Source organism: Schistocerca piceifrons, chromosome 7 (genome assembly GCF_021461385.2).
Source record: "Schistocerca piceifrons isolate TAMUIC-IGC-003096 chromosome 7, iqSchPice1.1, whole genome shotgun sequence".
Classification (NCBI taxonomy): Eukaryota; Metazoa; Arthropoda; class Insecta; order Orthoptera; family Acrididae; genus Schistocerca; species Schistocerca piceifrons.
This window is the reverse complement of record NC_060144.1, coordinates 496816784-496832844: the sequence shown is the minus strand read 5'-3', so window position 1 is coordinate 496832844 and position 16061 is coordinate 496816784. Positions and strand designations below refer to the sequence as shown.

The 16061-nt window shown below is 37.1% G+C and overlaps 1 protein-coding gene across 1 annotated transcript in view; it reads left to right on the top strand.

Moving 5' to 3' along the window:
* Nucleotides 1-13878, top strand: part of LOC124804658 (zinc transporter 1) — a 289336-nt gene extending 275458 nt beyond the window's left edge. The window contains 1 exon segment of the mRNA XM_047264883.1: nucleotides 9850-13878. Within this exon segment, the coding sequence (XP_047120839.1) occupies nucleotides 9850-10071 (222 nt within the window). The 3' untranslated portion in view covers nucleotides 10072-13878.
* Nucleotides 13879-16061: the final 2183 nt, after the last annotated feature.

The window sequence follows — 16061 nt, the reverse complement described above, 5'->3', positions numbered from 1 at the left end:
CTTCAGCTCCATTCATTATTATAGAAACCAAAAAGTAATTCACTAATTTGAAAATTATCGCCACTGACACATCAGAATCACATCAAAACGCGTCCTTTTTGACATATGTTGCTAGTTTCATCCACAATTATGAAATGGTATTGGGAATATTGTACAAACTTTATTGAATTGTGTAAAACTTTATTAGCTATGTCAAAATCTTCATTTCTTATCAGGGTGTGTATGCCTTGAGACAGCTGGGAAATATGTGGGAATTATCACATCCAGGAAAAAAGTGGAAATTGTTTAGAATTCCAGGAATTTTTTCATTGTTTTGCTTCAATTAATTTTTTGTCACGTTGACTGGTAAGAACTGATACTCCAATAAAGAATTTTACTTTAGCCGGTTACTGGTGAATAATGTTGGAGCAGTGAAACGTAAATTACACACAAAAATAAAACATTAATTGCAAAGAAAGTGTGACATTTACAACAAAACACAGTGCACGCACAAGTGTCTGCCAACAGCAAAATGTGTGCAATGCTTTTGATGAGCAGGACATCACAACTGTTTGTTTGTAACAGGTCATGGGAAAATATTGTGAATGGTTGGCTGAGCAGCATTACTTTCAAAGTGAAATTGCTTTTATGCAAGATGAACTGTGTTGTGTGTGAGAATGTGTGATGAATTGCTTAAATCACAATCACTTGTGTCTCATTCAAAACTTAACCCTTTGAGGTCCAGTCACACAGAAAAATTTCGGGTCCATAACACCAGCCATTTATGCCATTATTTAAAACTTTACTGGCACCTTTGTGTTTTATGTATCTTAAAGGCTAACATGCCAAAAGACCAATACTGTATGTGGAAGCATAGCTTTTCTTATAGCTATGCTGTATATGTAGTAATTTAAAACATTAACTTCTCCTATTTGTGTATTCGCACTACGTAATGGTGATATTAGCTGACTGCATCACATGTCCTGCACTCTGAATGTCTGCTCCCATTGGCTGGTGAGATCATGTGACCTGAACTATGATCTGCTGACAAAAGCACATCACAGTCTCAATTTCAGTGCTTTGGAAGCTGCTGTACTGTATTTGGTGGAATTTGCATTTATAGTTTTGTAATATGAAAATGTGCAGTGTACATCTTTTTTTGCATCAAAGATCTTTCCAAAACACACTTTTTTTGCTGGGTTTTATTTTCTGAAGTACTGAGATGTTCTATGCTTTTGTATAAAACCTTTACCATTCAAAGGATTGACAGATTCTATAGCTTCGAGGGAAAGTATACTGTCACTTAACGTGCAAAAAATGTGTTTTCACTGAAGTATTGAGTATTTTCACCTGGGGAATATTTTATTTTCACCTGGGAAATGTGTATTTTTATTTTTAACTGGGAAATACCTGGAAATTTTTTTGCTGCTCTGTGTACATATCCCACTTCCGTTGTGTGAATGCAATCTGTAATTTGTACACTGAAGCCAAGAGAACAGTTATCAATTGCCTTCAGCAACTAACTCTAACAATCCATTACAGAGCTACTCTTGGTGACATTAAACACTGCACATTCATACATTTATCAGTTGCAGTTCCTTACTACAGCAAGATATATGATGATTTGACTTTTCATGACAATCAAACCTTTCTAACACTTTGTTCCAAGAAGAAAATCCTACTTTAAGTGAATGCTTTTGTTTAGTTTTCTTCACAAAAGGCCCACTACAGGAACTCATTTCCGTATATACAAGACAAAACACTTTACTGCACTTCTTATTGTATGACATCCACTTGTATTTGTCTTCCCATATTTTTGAAAAGAAAGACCACCACCACTATGACCGGGTTTCTTTGTTTCATTCAGTACAGCAGTTGGATTTGAGCCATGTGAAGCAACATCTGCATATTTCATAGCCAAATCATTTTCCTTCTTTTTTGGGTGAACAATGAGTTTATGCATTACAAAAACAAACTACAGTAAAGAAATAAACAAAGTAAATTGTAATTGTAAATGCTACTGCATTGTGTAATAAAAAGTGTTAACTAAAACTTGCTGCCCCACAAAGAATGGTACTAAATGAGTGTATGTCTGTTGACACAAATCAGTTGGTGTAAACCTTTGCTGGCCGTTGCCCATTGGGTGGGATGATAAAAAACTTTCATGATCTTTCTGTGAGAGAGTAGTGCTGAGGGCTTTTCAGTTATTTCTGGAGGACTGAGACATGCTAGACCGTGCTTGAATGGGTCAGCACAAATGCGACATCAACATTAGCATAATTGACAGCTTTGAATTTTTCCCCAAATTACTTTTTTACCCATTTTTGTGCAGGTTCTGAGCAACCAGAAAACATTCTGATTTGTGCATGAGCACTAGGATACTCAACAGAGATTATAATTTTAATTAATATTGTGTTTATACTGGTTGCTGGTGAGGAGGAAAGTTAGTTATTAGTATTTTATTAATGATCTCATTCATAAGCAGCCATATCACAGTCGCTCAAGTTAGTTATAATTAAGCTTTACTTGTTTAATCAGAATCGGACGATGACTCTCCTTATCCGCAGTCTCGATGATTCAAAGTGATCTGCAATCCTGTGTAAATAAAATGTCTTGGTTTTCTTGCGTTGCTTAGTCAGTCGGGAAACCTCAGATCAAGCGGAAAGTTTGCTTTGATAGCGTTTAATTATTCGATGAAATAATGGAGCTCGTGGATCTAATAATTGCAGGTTTGTTTCCAATTCGTTGGAAGTTCCCTTCTGTTTACCAACGAAATGACACCTCTGTGCAAATTTCCAATTAGAGAATACATATATAATGAAATTCCTTACACACCTTTGATGTAAATGCTCAATATATATTTTCTTGAGTAGCATACAATATATTTTCAATCTCCTTCTTCCAGTAATATCGATAGCAAAATTACAATTATTCAATGTGGCTATTCGGCACAGAGAAGATCCTAAAAGTCCACTCAGCACACCAGAGAGAATATTACAAAGAGTAATTATGCGCTCATGGAATAGTAATAGTACTGTACTACTTTGTGCATCGATTCTGCGAGTGTATAGATGGTCAAGTAGGGAATTCCTCATAGAATTGTGCAGGAATAATTAGTGGAATATAAAGAGATATTACAAGATGACATCCCTCCTCACAACTCATATACATAGTGTGCCTAAAAAGTTCGGTGAATGGTATCAGACAACAAACAAAACAAGATACAAAGAAATATTCTTTATTGCCCTTCAAAATAGTCACCACCCACCACAACACACTTTTGACAATGTTCATACTGCTTCTGGAAACTATAAGCGGAAACTCCTGTGAAATCGATCGCAAAACGGCTGTCGTGCAGTCTTTGATGGCATACACGTCCGCACAACGTTCACTTTTCATGGCGACTTTCATACAGGGAACTAGGTAGAAGTCCACAGGAGCCAGATCAGGGGAGTACAGAGGGTTTTCAAGAACACCGATTGCCATTTTGATTCCGGATTGAACTGGTAGCACCAGGTCTCATGATGATGGTGTTCAGAAACAGTGGATCCTGGTCACACTTGGAAGTGAAATCGCCTGCAGTTTCCATCTGTTTTGCTTTGTGCTTGCCTGTGAGCTTGTGGGACACAACATTGGCAGCCAATCTTCCACTTACCCAAATCATCGCATATGATGGTGTGCACCGTGTGCCCTTGCTAATGCCCTATTCCTCCAGTCAATCTGAGAATCAATTGCTGATCTTGTGCCAACATTTGGCGCACTTTCTTGATCTTTTCTGGGGTCTGCTTGTTGATAGCCGACCTGAACGTGGCTCATCCTCAGTTGTTTCCTTCCCTTCACGGAAGCATTTAAACCATTCGTAAACACACTTCCTGCTCATGGCTCCCTTCCTGTACACATGCACCAACATTCCATGTGTCTCTGTTGCAGTCTTCCACAACTTGTAGCAGAACTTGATGTTTACACGTTGCTCCATTGTGCTGTGACATTTCCTCTCACACTGACTACGTTCAACTGGCCACAGTCTATTTACACAGCCAGTCACATGCGGTGCGTGCTGTATGTCAGTTCTCCTCAAGCCTCTGAAGACCCATGCGCACGTGCGCCAAGTTGCTGTTCATATATGACACCATTCACCAAACTTTTCAGACACACCACGTGTCACATCATGAAGGAAGGTGGCTAAAAGCATGATAAAGCACATTAAATAAGTCAGCTTAATTTGTCAAAATTTTCCTGTATCACATCTACCAAAGCTACTGGTTACTAACATTTTTCAGTAATTTTACACTAAACATTTAAGTATTTCATTTATTAAACTGATTTAACATTCATAAGCTAACCTGCTCTGTTTTAAGAAGTACAGGAGAAGTAATATTAGAAAATGAAATTCCTCTTATGCACTTGCTTTATAAATTGTACTCAAACAGTGGAACAAACATTTCCATCTGGCAGTATTATGTATGATGCCCTTTTTCTCCATCAAATACAAGAGGAGCAGCATTAATTTGGTTTCTGGATACCAATGCACATTGAATGTGCAGATGCAGCAAAAACTGTTGTTAAGCTTTCCAGTATAGATGTGCTTTTTGAATGTGCCCACTAAAGCACAATAGACTTCTTCTTTCAAAAAGCTTTGTAATGGTTAATGATTTCATATATGTCTCAGTGATTCAGTAAAAGAAAATAAAAAGCAGTGTAGTTTTAGCGTTGGCTGGTATCTGGCTGTAACCTACTGCCACTTGGTAACTGTTACGAGACAGGTGCATTGACCTGTTTCCATTTATAGCATTACTTTATTCAACATGACTGTCTTATGGAGGACCACCTTGCGAGTATCTGTTCCATTATATCCATGTTTCAGTGGCTTTTCATATTATCATTCACAGATATTTGTGGAATGTCTCTGTGAGTAATAAAAGGGCTTTTTCAGTATTTTTTTGTATTTTATGTAGGTGACCAATCAGATACGAAAATTGTATTTGTACTGTGTCAATTCAGATGCAGTGTCTGCTGAATATATTCACATCATCAACTACACTCTTGATAGGGTCATCATTTTACAAAATATAACAACTTTGTTGCCCTAATGTGAAAAGTAAAGATACATATAGTGTAATCTGATCTAATAACATCTTACGTGTCTGTGACGTAAACTGACTTTTTATTACAGACCTCCATTTTTTTTACCATCATCCATTTTGTGTGGCACCAACTTGGACCAGCAGCTGTGCCCCTTGCTGCAGTGGGAGCATTTCTCTCTTCACCACATTAGTGCATAGTAGCTATTTATTTATGCAACACGCGAAGTGAACATTTCTGAGCATTCCACTAGGTCATAGTAATCAATTGTACCCACTTGTTTTAAAGCATGATCTCACACTCACTGCATGTTTTACCTGCAGGAAAAGGTTCAATTTTAGTGTCAAATTCTACATTGCTTAGGCTTCCATTTTAGGCCACATGCACTGAAAGACTGTATTTTAGTCTGATTTTAAGTTGTGCTGTTGTTGTTGTTGTTGTTGTTGTTGTTGTGGTCTTCAGTCCAGAGACTGGTTTGATGCAGCTCTCCATGCTACTCTATCCTGTGCAAGCTTCTTCATCTCCCAGTACCTACTGCAACCTACATCCTTCTGAATCTGCTTAGTGTATTGATCTCTTGGTCTCCCTCTACGATTTTTACCCTCCACGCTGCCCTCCAATGCTAAATTTGTGATCCCTTGATGCCTCAAAACATGTCCTACCAACCGATCCCTTCTTCTAGTCAAGTTGTGCCACAAACTTCTCTTCTCCCCAATCCTATTCAATACCTCCTCATTAGTTACGTGATCTACCCACCTTATCTTCAGCATTCTTCTGTAGCACCACATTTCGAAAGCTTCTATTCTCTTCTTGTCCAAACTGGTTATCGTCCATGTTTCACTTCCATACATGGCTACACTCCATACAAATACTTTCAGAAACGACTTCCTGACATTTAAATCTAAACTCGATGTTAACAAATTTCTCTTCTTCAGAAACGCTTTCCTTGCCATTGCCAGTTTACGTTTTATATCATCCCTACTTCGACCATCATCAGTTATTTTGCTCCCCAAATAGCAAAACTCCTTTACTACTTTAAGTGTCTCATTTCCTAATCTAATCCCCTCAGCATCACCCGATTTAATTTGACTACATTCCATTATCCTCGTTTTGCTTTTGTTGATGTTCATCTTATATCCTCCTTACAAGACACTGTCCATTCCATTCAACTGCTCTTCCAAGTCCTTTGCTGTCTCTGACAGAATTACAATGTCATTGGTGAACCTCAAAGTTTTTACTTCTTCTCCATGAATTTTAATACCTACTCTGAATTTTTCTTTTGTTTCCTTTACTGCTTGCTCAATATACGGATTGAATAACATCGGGGAGAGGCTACAACCCTGTCTCACTCCTTTCCCAACCACTGCTTCCCTTTCATGCCCCTCGACTCTTATAACTGCCATCTGGTTTATGTACAAATTGTAAATAGCTTTTCGCTCCCTGTATTTTACCCCTGACACCTTCAGAATTTGAAAGAGAGTATTCCAGTTAACGTTGTCAAAAGCTTTCTCTAAGTCTACAAATGCTAGAAATGTAGGTTTGCCTTTTCTTAATCTTTCTTCTAAGATAAGTCGTAAGGTTAGTATTGCCTCACGTGTTCCAACATTTCTACGGAATCCAAACTGATCTTCCCCGAGGTCCGCTTCTACTAGTTTTTCCATTCGTCTGTAAAGAATTCGCGTTAGTATTTTGCAGTTGTGACTTATTAAACTGATAGTTCGGTAATTTTCACATCTGTCAACACCTGCTTTCTTTGGGATTGGAATTATTATATTCTTCTTGAAGTCTGGAGATACTTCACCTGTCTCATACATCTTTCTCACCAGATGTTAGAGTTTTGTCAGGACTGACTCTCCCAAGGCCGTCAGTAGTTCTAATGGAATGTTGTCTACTCCCGGGGCCTTGTTTCGAATCAGGTCTCTCAGTGCTCTGTCAAACTCTTCACGCAGTATCATATCTCCCATTTCATCTTCATCTACATCCTCTTCCATTTTCATAATATTGTCCTCAAGTATATCGCCCTTGTATAAACCCTCTATATACTCCTTCCACCTTTCTGCCTTCCCTTCTTTGCTTAGAACTGGGTTTCCATCTGAGCTCTTGATATTCATACAAGTGGTTCTCTTCTCTCCAAAGGTCTCTTTAATTTTCCTGTAGGCAGTATCTATCTTACCCCTAGTGAGACAAGCCTCTACATCCTTACATTTGTCCTCTAGCCATCTCTGCTTAGCCATTTTGCACTTCCTGTCGATCTCATTTTTGAGACGTTTGTATTCCTTTTTGCCTGCTTCATTTACTGCATTTTTATATTTTCTCCTTTAAGCAATTAAATTCACTATTTCTTCTGTTACCCAAGGGTTTCTACTAGCCCTTGTCTTTTTACCTACTTGATCCTCTGCTGCCTTCACTACTTCATCCCTCAGAGCTACCCATTCTTCTTCTACTGTATTTCTTTCCCCCATTCCTGTCAACTGTTCCCTTATACTCTCCCTGAAACACTCTACAACCTCTGGTTCTTTCAGTTTATCCAGGTCCCATCTCCTTAAATTCCCACCTTTTTGCAGTTTCTTCAGTTTCAATCTGCAGTTCATAACCAATATATTGTGGTCAGAATCCACATCTGCCCCTGGAAATGTCTTACAATTTAAAACCTGGTCCCTAAATCTCTGTCTTACCATTATATAATATATCTGATACCTTTTAGTATCTCCAGGATTCTTCCAGGTATACAACCTTCTCTTCTGATTCTTGAACCAAGTGTTAGCTATGATTAAGTTATGCTCTGTGCAAAATTCTACAAGGCGGCTTCCTCTTTCATTTCTTCCCCCCAAATCCATATTCACCTACTATGTTTCCTTCTCTCCCTTCACTACCTGAATAATTTCTTTTATCTCATCATACATTTCATCAATTTCTTCATCGTCTGCAGAGCTAGTTGGCATATAAACTTGTACTACTGTAGTAGGCATGGGCTTTGTGTCTATCTTGGCCACAATAATGCGTTCACTATGCTGTTTGTAGTAGCTAACCCGCACTCCTATTTTTTTATTCATTATTAAACCTACTCCTGCATTACCCCTATTTGATTTTGTATTTATAAACCTGTAATCACCTGACCAAAAGTCTTGTTCCTCCTGCCACCGAACTTCACTAATTCCCACTATATCTAACTTTAACCTATCCATTTCCCTTTTAAAATTTTCTAACCTACCTGCCCGATTAAGGGATCTGACATTCCATGTTCCGATCTGTAGAACGCCAGTTTTCTTTCTCCTGATAATGATGTCCTCTTGAGTAGTCCCCGCCCGGAGATCCAAATGGGGGACTATTTTACCTCCGGAATATTTTACCCAAGAGGACGCCATGTTCATTTAATCATACAGTAAAGCTGCATGTCCTCGGGAAAAATTACGGCTGTAGTTTCCCCTTGCTTTCAGCCGTTCGCAGTACCAGCAAAGCAAGGCCGTTTTGGTTAATGTTACAAGGCCAGATCAGTCAATCATCCATACTGTTGCCCCTGCAACTACTGAAAAGGCTGCTGCCCCTCTTCAGGAACCACATGTTTGTCTGGCCTCTCAACAGATACCCCTCCGTTGTGGTTGCACCTACGGTACGGACATTTGTATCGCTGAGGCACGCAAGCCTCCCCACCAACGGCAAGGTCCATGGTTCATGGGGGGGTTGTGCTATTATGAGAAAGTAATTGTACATATTTGTTTGTACATTTTCAGAAAGTCATTTTCTTGTCGTCCTGATTCATGTAAATTTTTCAGCCACATTTGTCTCATTGTACGTGGAAGTGTTAGCAATGATAGTGTTGAACATGACAAAAATATAACAATATGACAAAAATATAACAATTTTGTACTGAGCCCACCAACTCTTTGTGAGCATGTTTTGCACTTCATATGAACGTGGTAAAGAATTATTTCACTTCGAGTCTCATTATGACCTATTCATAACTTAGGTGTTCTACTGCAGATGGTTTTGTTTTTGCTTTTTTAAAGTAACTGTAAAATGTAGATGTTTTTTAATTACAGAATAGCATCTGTGGGTTGCAGATCATGTGAGGCGGACTTTGCATGCAAAAGAGGTAGTCTTGAAGAATATGAATGAAATGTACAATCTCTTTGCATGCTAAACTCACAGCATGTGGAGATAATTTGACATCTTTTATTATAACTGGAGTAAATTAGTAAAGTAGATGAAGAGAAGTCAAGTCTTTTCAACATTTTCTGCTAATTTTTCCACACAGATTTAAGTGCATGCTTAAGCTTGCTTGCATAACACGCATATTAACATACTAGTTACATGCTGTTTATATAGTGCATTAAGTTGTTGATCTGATTTGTGCTACAGTGTGCATCTGCATCCACTTATAAATCAAAAGCTAAATGGCTATTAGTAATGACCTGAATTGTTTGAAATATAAAACAGCACACATTTATTTCATATCATAAAAGAAGCTTACCTAATTTGTGCATAATAGACAAAGTTAACAAAAATGTCCATACTATTACAACAACAGAAAATTTGCACTCCCTTGCCCCCCCCCCCCCCCCCCCCTCCTGCCCATGTGTACAAATTCTGTTCTGTAAAGTAGTGTATATCACAGACCTTACATATAATGGAAAAATCCCCTTTTTTTTTCATGACTTGTTTTTTGTGAAATGTTCATCAGTTGGATGTTTATACCACTACAGAAGCACACACAAATAAAACAGTTGACACGTGTTAATGGCAACTGTAATCTGTAAAGTTGTGTCATCTGATCCACTGTCGGTGCAGGGACGAGAGACGCCATCCCCGGGTGACACGCCTTACTTGTGCCGGCAGCGCAGTAGTGCAGCTAGTTTGGGTGCAAGGCAGCAAGAGCTGAGCGAGATGGAGAGCGGTAGGCTGCTGGGCGGTGTACCGGTCACAGCTCCCGGGCTGCCATCACCTTCCCCTCAGGGTGCTGCAGTGGTACCCCTGACTGGAGTACAGCCTGGCCAAGAGTCTCGTGTCTGACAGTGGCCACAGGCACCCTCTTGCTGAGAGGGGGCTACAGGAGCCAGAGTGATGCACGTGCTTCCTGCGACTCGAGATATTTATTACTGTTCATTGGCTCACTTCTAGGCAACTGCAGGTTAGAGAGCACCTTGTATGCATAAGTTGCCGTCTTTCTGTGTGGTTAATCAGGTTGCCATCATTCCTCCCACCAGCATTTTCAAAGTGCCTGAACATCTGGTATTTGCAATTGGGTTTTGTGTACAGCCTCACAAATAGTGTACTCTGTTACAGAATCTGCTTATATAAGCTTATTGCCTCATTGTGTAATATGTGTGTGTGTGTGTGTGTGTGTGTGTGTGTGTGTGTGTGTGTGTGTGTGTGTGTGTGTGTACCAGCACAGTCATGTCTTTACATGTACACACAGTATGCATGAAATGTTATTGTAAGACAATGGGCACACACAGTGATGCAAAATATTTCTTACTGAGGTCTATCTTGTGTGCAAAAAATGTGTGATGAGCACCATTTGGAAATCCTCAAGACATCACTAACTTACTGCCATTCCAGTAATGATCCGCAGTAAAACTGTTAAAACACAAACTAATTTGTTTTTTAAGTAGTGGAAATCTGTGAATATTGAACACTGAACAGTATTAGTGGCTGAATTTTTTTTCTGTTGCTAGCATGAAAAGAATTATGGTTCGTTTCTCGTAATTTTCCTGTTGTTGATCTTTTATAAATAGCCTAATAAAATGCTACCAGAGATAATGACACAATCAGAAAAGTATTTCCACTTTGGAAAATCTATTACGATGATCTGCTTTTGTAAAAAAAAACTGATTTTTGTTGTTACATAATCACAGGAAAAACAAATTTAGAAGCTGTCTACATAATATAGTTTGCAGTTAATTTCTGTTTTCACTGGTAGCTATTCCGGTCAGAACATAGTTACCAAGTAGCTGAAGTGACAATGTGTGTACACATATATAGTTCGAAAGCATGGTGCGGAAATACTGTTGAGTCAAATAGGAAAAAAATGAGGGATTCCACAGCACGCATTGATATTTGGATTCAAAAATGATTGTTTATAATAAAGCTGAGTATTAGCTCCACAATCTTCTTAACGTTGTTTAGCAAGGCTGCCGGTGTGAAAGATCCCAGACAAATGTTTCTCTTATATTGCATGCCAGTTTCACTCCCATCATTTATCAGTGGAACAGCATCTTATTTTCTTTCCATCTAATTTAAGGAATAAAGAGAGGGCCTGAATGATTGCTTATGGCTTCCTAGAGCAGTGTTATGCAGTAGCATATTTACTTGTGAAGAAGCTTACTTGTGAAAAAGCTGTTATCAGTAAGGAAAAATAAAATGATGATGCAGAACGTGGATAATTTCATGATATGATTTTTGTTTTTACTGGAATAATTTGAGAAGATGAATGTTGTAACAATATATGAAAAAGCAGGTCAAAAGCATTCATGTAGTCATAATGCTCTCCTTAAGTCTCAGGACAGAAATGGCTATCAGGAGTTTTTGTTGAAATATTGTGGCATGCCATATCATGAGTAGTGAACCACTGCTAGGCAGTTCTCTGTGAAACAGAATTCTGTTTGAGCAGTGTGAGTCACTTGCAGTTGTCTTCATTAGATGTTAACAAATATGTGCACAGTAATGAAAGACAGAGCTAAAGCCATCTGTTCAGCATTTAATGTCCTATCACTAATAACCAGAAGCTTTGAAAGTTTTTAAATCTCTGTTGCTCATATTGTACTTGTATGTCAAGCACAATAATGTTGGCCCAAAAAAAAGTCATCTATAAGAACTTTTTGATGCAAAGTACTCACACTGACTTTTTAAATTATTATTATATTCTTTTGTTGTTCCTCATTGGCTTAACTGTTAGAGTGTCTTGAAAAACTTTATCATGTTGTACGTAACTTCAGTGTAGTTTATGTTGTCCAACAAAGGAGTGTGTCACATTTATTGTGAAACACTCAGAAAGAGAGAACAGCATTAAGGAATACTTTCAACACATACTGCTTCACTATAGTGACATTAACATCCTTGTAAATAGGAGATGCAATGCTCTGTCCTGTAGTGAAAGAACATGTGAACAGTTTTGCTTACATGCCTTGATTATTGTAAGAAAAATATTTGAATGTACTGCATTGTCTATGCTACTGAGAGTTTGTTGGGAATTAGTGTTTTTAGAGGGGTTTGGGAGGGGGTGGAGGATTTTCTTGCTACAAAGGAATGGAGGAAATGAACAGCAGCATTACTGCAGTAGTACTGTTGTCATAAGGATTTCAGTGAAGTTTGAAACACATGTTTATTACTGAGAAGCAAATATTGTAGCAAATGTGACTATTTACTATTTCGAGAGCAAAAGCAAATTAGAATGTGGGATTTTTTATGGTAAAGGCTTTCCAAATTGAACTTACTGAGAATAACTGCATGGTTGGCATAAAAGTACATTGAATGTTGGGATTTATGTTGTTTGTGTGGCATAGATAAAGTCAGTGTAGTGTTAAAAGTGGCATTTTTATGGCTGTCATTGTTAAAATTGATTTCAACAGACTTGTGGGAAGACAGAAAATACTGCAACTTCCTGTTGTTTAAGGTTGCCAATCTCACATTGCTATAATTTTATAATTTACATTATTTTATAAGTTACTACGTGCTGATTGCTATACCTGGTGTAGTTGAAAAACTCCTTCAATGCTGCACTTGAATGAGAAAGTTGTAGTGCTGAATGCAGCACCTTAAACAATTAAGTGGAAGTTTGAGAAATCAGTTTAACATGTGCCCCTGTTATTTCTGGCTCAAGAATAACTACAATCATCTGTGTTTTAAACTGAATAACGTTTTGTTAAATGTTTGTGAACACAAATACACACAGTTTTGTAGACTTACTTTGGCTTTATGTGTTGACATGGTTATTAAAACTCCACTAGAATTTATTTGTTAAGTGTTTGTCAGGAACTTTTTCCTTCTTAACCAAGTATAAATAAAAATGAAGAAACCAATACAAAAACTATATATACATTGCTCTTCCAAACTGTTTGTATTTGGTGTTTTAAGAAATTCATATATTCCCAAGCTGTTAAGTTTTTTTTTTCTGTTTGCCTTCACACAGAAGATATTGTTAATAATTTCATCACTGTAAATGGATTTAGCATGTGAAAATCCTAAGGAGAAATTGTAGCAGTTGTATCTAAAATGTAGAAGTGGTTAATTTTGTGAACACCTATGCAAGTGTTTGCATTGAGACACCTTGGGCTGTGATTTATTATTACATATAATGTAATATGCTGTGGGTCAGTTTGAAAATTCAGTTACTTGCAGATGTCCATGTAGTCTTATAAAGATATTTTTGAATAAACTTTTTTATCCTGATATTAAATCCCTCTGCAATAAGGTTGGGATGGATGTTCAGTAATTGTTGATGTTTATAATGTGCACTTCAGAACATTAAGTATTTTAGAGTACTGTGGAATTATGATATTTGTTAACAGTGAGGTCATAAAACTTTTCTTGTGAGCTTCACACCTAAGAATAGTGTTCTGGTTTGTCCTAGTAAGAAAAAAATATTTGGTTGTGTGTGTCACAATATTTTTTTCTTGTTTCGCATTTGCTCCCACTTTTCTCGGAAAGACAAAGAACTTTGAAATGAGTTCTGTTAGTAAAGTGTCATGCTTGGTGGTGATCTCTCCATTATGTATTCTGACAAGAGAAGAAATGTATTTATTTTATGTTTAATAGATGTTACTGATCTGACCAGAACAGAAAAGATTACTTGAAATAAAAACTTCAAAATGTTCTGTTTGAATGTGTGAATCATTGATTAGGTTATAACATATTTCCTGGTATAACAGTGTGTGCACTGTAAACTTAAGATTTCTCTTGCTTTTTGCTCAGTAAGTTGTAGTCTTTTGCTGTCCATTATTTCACTGATGTAACAGAGTATGTATAGATGAAGGACAATTAATTATGCTCCCATAGTAACTTATGTCTTAGTGTACCCAGTTGACCTATGTAATTTTGTCAAGTACAAAACTACTCACTCAAATGGCAGCAGTGGATGTGCTGTGTGTGTAACAGATAAACAGAATTCAATGTTCACATTACGCTGTTACCCTAACGATTTGCAATATGGGACAACAGTTTTCCAATTAGTTTATTATGTCAGCCTCACAAGTAATTTTTAATACAACACCAATAAATGTAAATTTTACCTGTGTTCTGTCACAGCATGCATATTGACTAGAAACTTGTTGTCCTTTCAATTTCTTCTTTGCTGAATTTTACTGGTGTAAAATTCTTTGTTATGGTGCCTTTTTCCCCCAAGTACATCCATGTCACACTATTTTCAACAATTGTGATCTGATATGGCTTTGTAGAACTCATGTGTTGCCTCTTAGTTATCTCCACATCTTGCCTCCCAAGTTATCTCCACACTTAGTTTATAGGACGTGATCCATAAAGAATAGAGGCTGAGGCATTCTGCATCTTGCCACCTCTTTGTACCCCAACTTCTGTGGTTCTTGCCATATCAATTGTGTGTGAAAGGGGCATTTAAAAGAAATAGATTTATACTTCATATTTCTTGCCTTTACAGCCTTCAAAATATGTGATCTATTGAGGCTTTCATTTCCCCATATTTCAGTAACATGTTTGTTATTACTTACAAGTAGGTGTTCTGCACTGGTAAGTGACACTCTGCTGTCTTGATGTGTTGATAGTTTCAGTAGTCATCTTTTATTGCACAAAAATTGCGTAATAATTCTATCACTCATATATACCATTGTGATTTTACCATTTTTCGCTTCTCAGACTTAGATCTTCAGATTGTCTGTATCTCATACATTGACATAATTTTCATAACAATGTTTTTGGTTTCATTCCCATTATTTGTATTAACTGTGAATGAGAACTGCACAGAGAAATAATAGCTTTCTGAACTGCACTCACAAAAAGTAAAATGAAAAAACAATGCAGTGGAAACTGAGATTTCCCATGCTTATCTTCTAGGTATTACCTTAGGTATTACCTTGGTTGTTTCTCATGTATGTTGCTGTTGCAGTACGCATAACTGCGCATTTGTGGGGTGGAACTGTTTCTTCACTGCATTTGTAGCATCTGGTTATAAGATTTTTTAATAGAAATTTCTTGTTTGTGTGATGATTGATGGGAGCAGGCAAGATGATCTGTATAAAATGAGTCTGATGAATCTCCAGCAGTTCGGTTTTTAAATTCATAGCTGGCAGACATTTAAAAAAATCTTGTTGTCGTCATTGCCTTACTTAGACAAGGGAAGGATAGCAACAAGACTTTTGATGTTGAAAGATGGTGAAAAGCAGAAAATATTCTGGTTATGCTGTTTTTTTGTTTATTAAGTTAAAACATTTGATGACAAGACCAAAGTTAGGATCTCACCTATACTCAATTGAATGTAGTATTTTTGTTAAAATATTACATAAATATTGTTTACTGTTAATGATGACCTTAAAAACAGATCATATGTATAAGCATTTACATTATCTGTATGCTTCACTACTTATGTGAGATGTTTAATTATTATTGTAATAATAATAATAATAAATGTTATATTTTTTTGTTACAAAAATTTTGACATTGATTTTGACATATACAAGTTTCAAGATGCATTATTAACTACCATATTTAGGTTTTTCATAATCTCCAATAAGAAGACTGATATTCAACATCCCTTTGAATGAGGGCGTGTGTACACACACACACACACACACACACACACACACACACACACACACACACACACACACAAATAAATAAATATTTAAAAATAATTAAGCCTGCATTTTCCATCACCCTTGACATACAATGTTATTAATCCAAATCCAGTTTAACCCATGATTAATTTTGTAGGTTTCTTGGGGATGTTTTTGTAACCATATATACACAATTTGCGAAGAAAGCATTATTTGTCGTACCAGCTTAGGAGTTTCATACAAGGATGAGTCACTGCA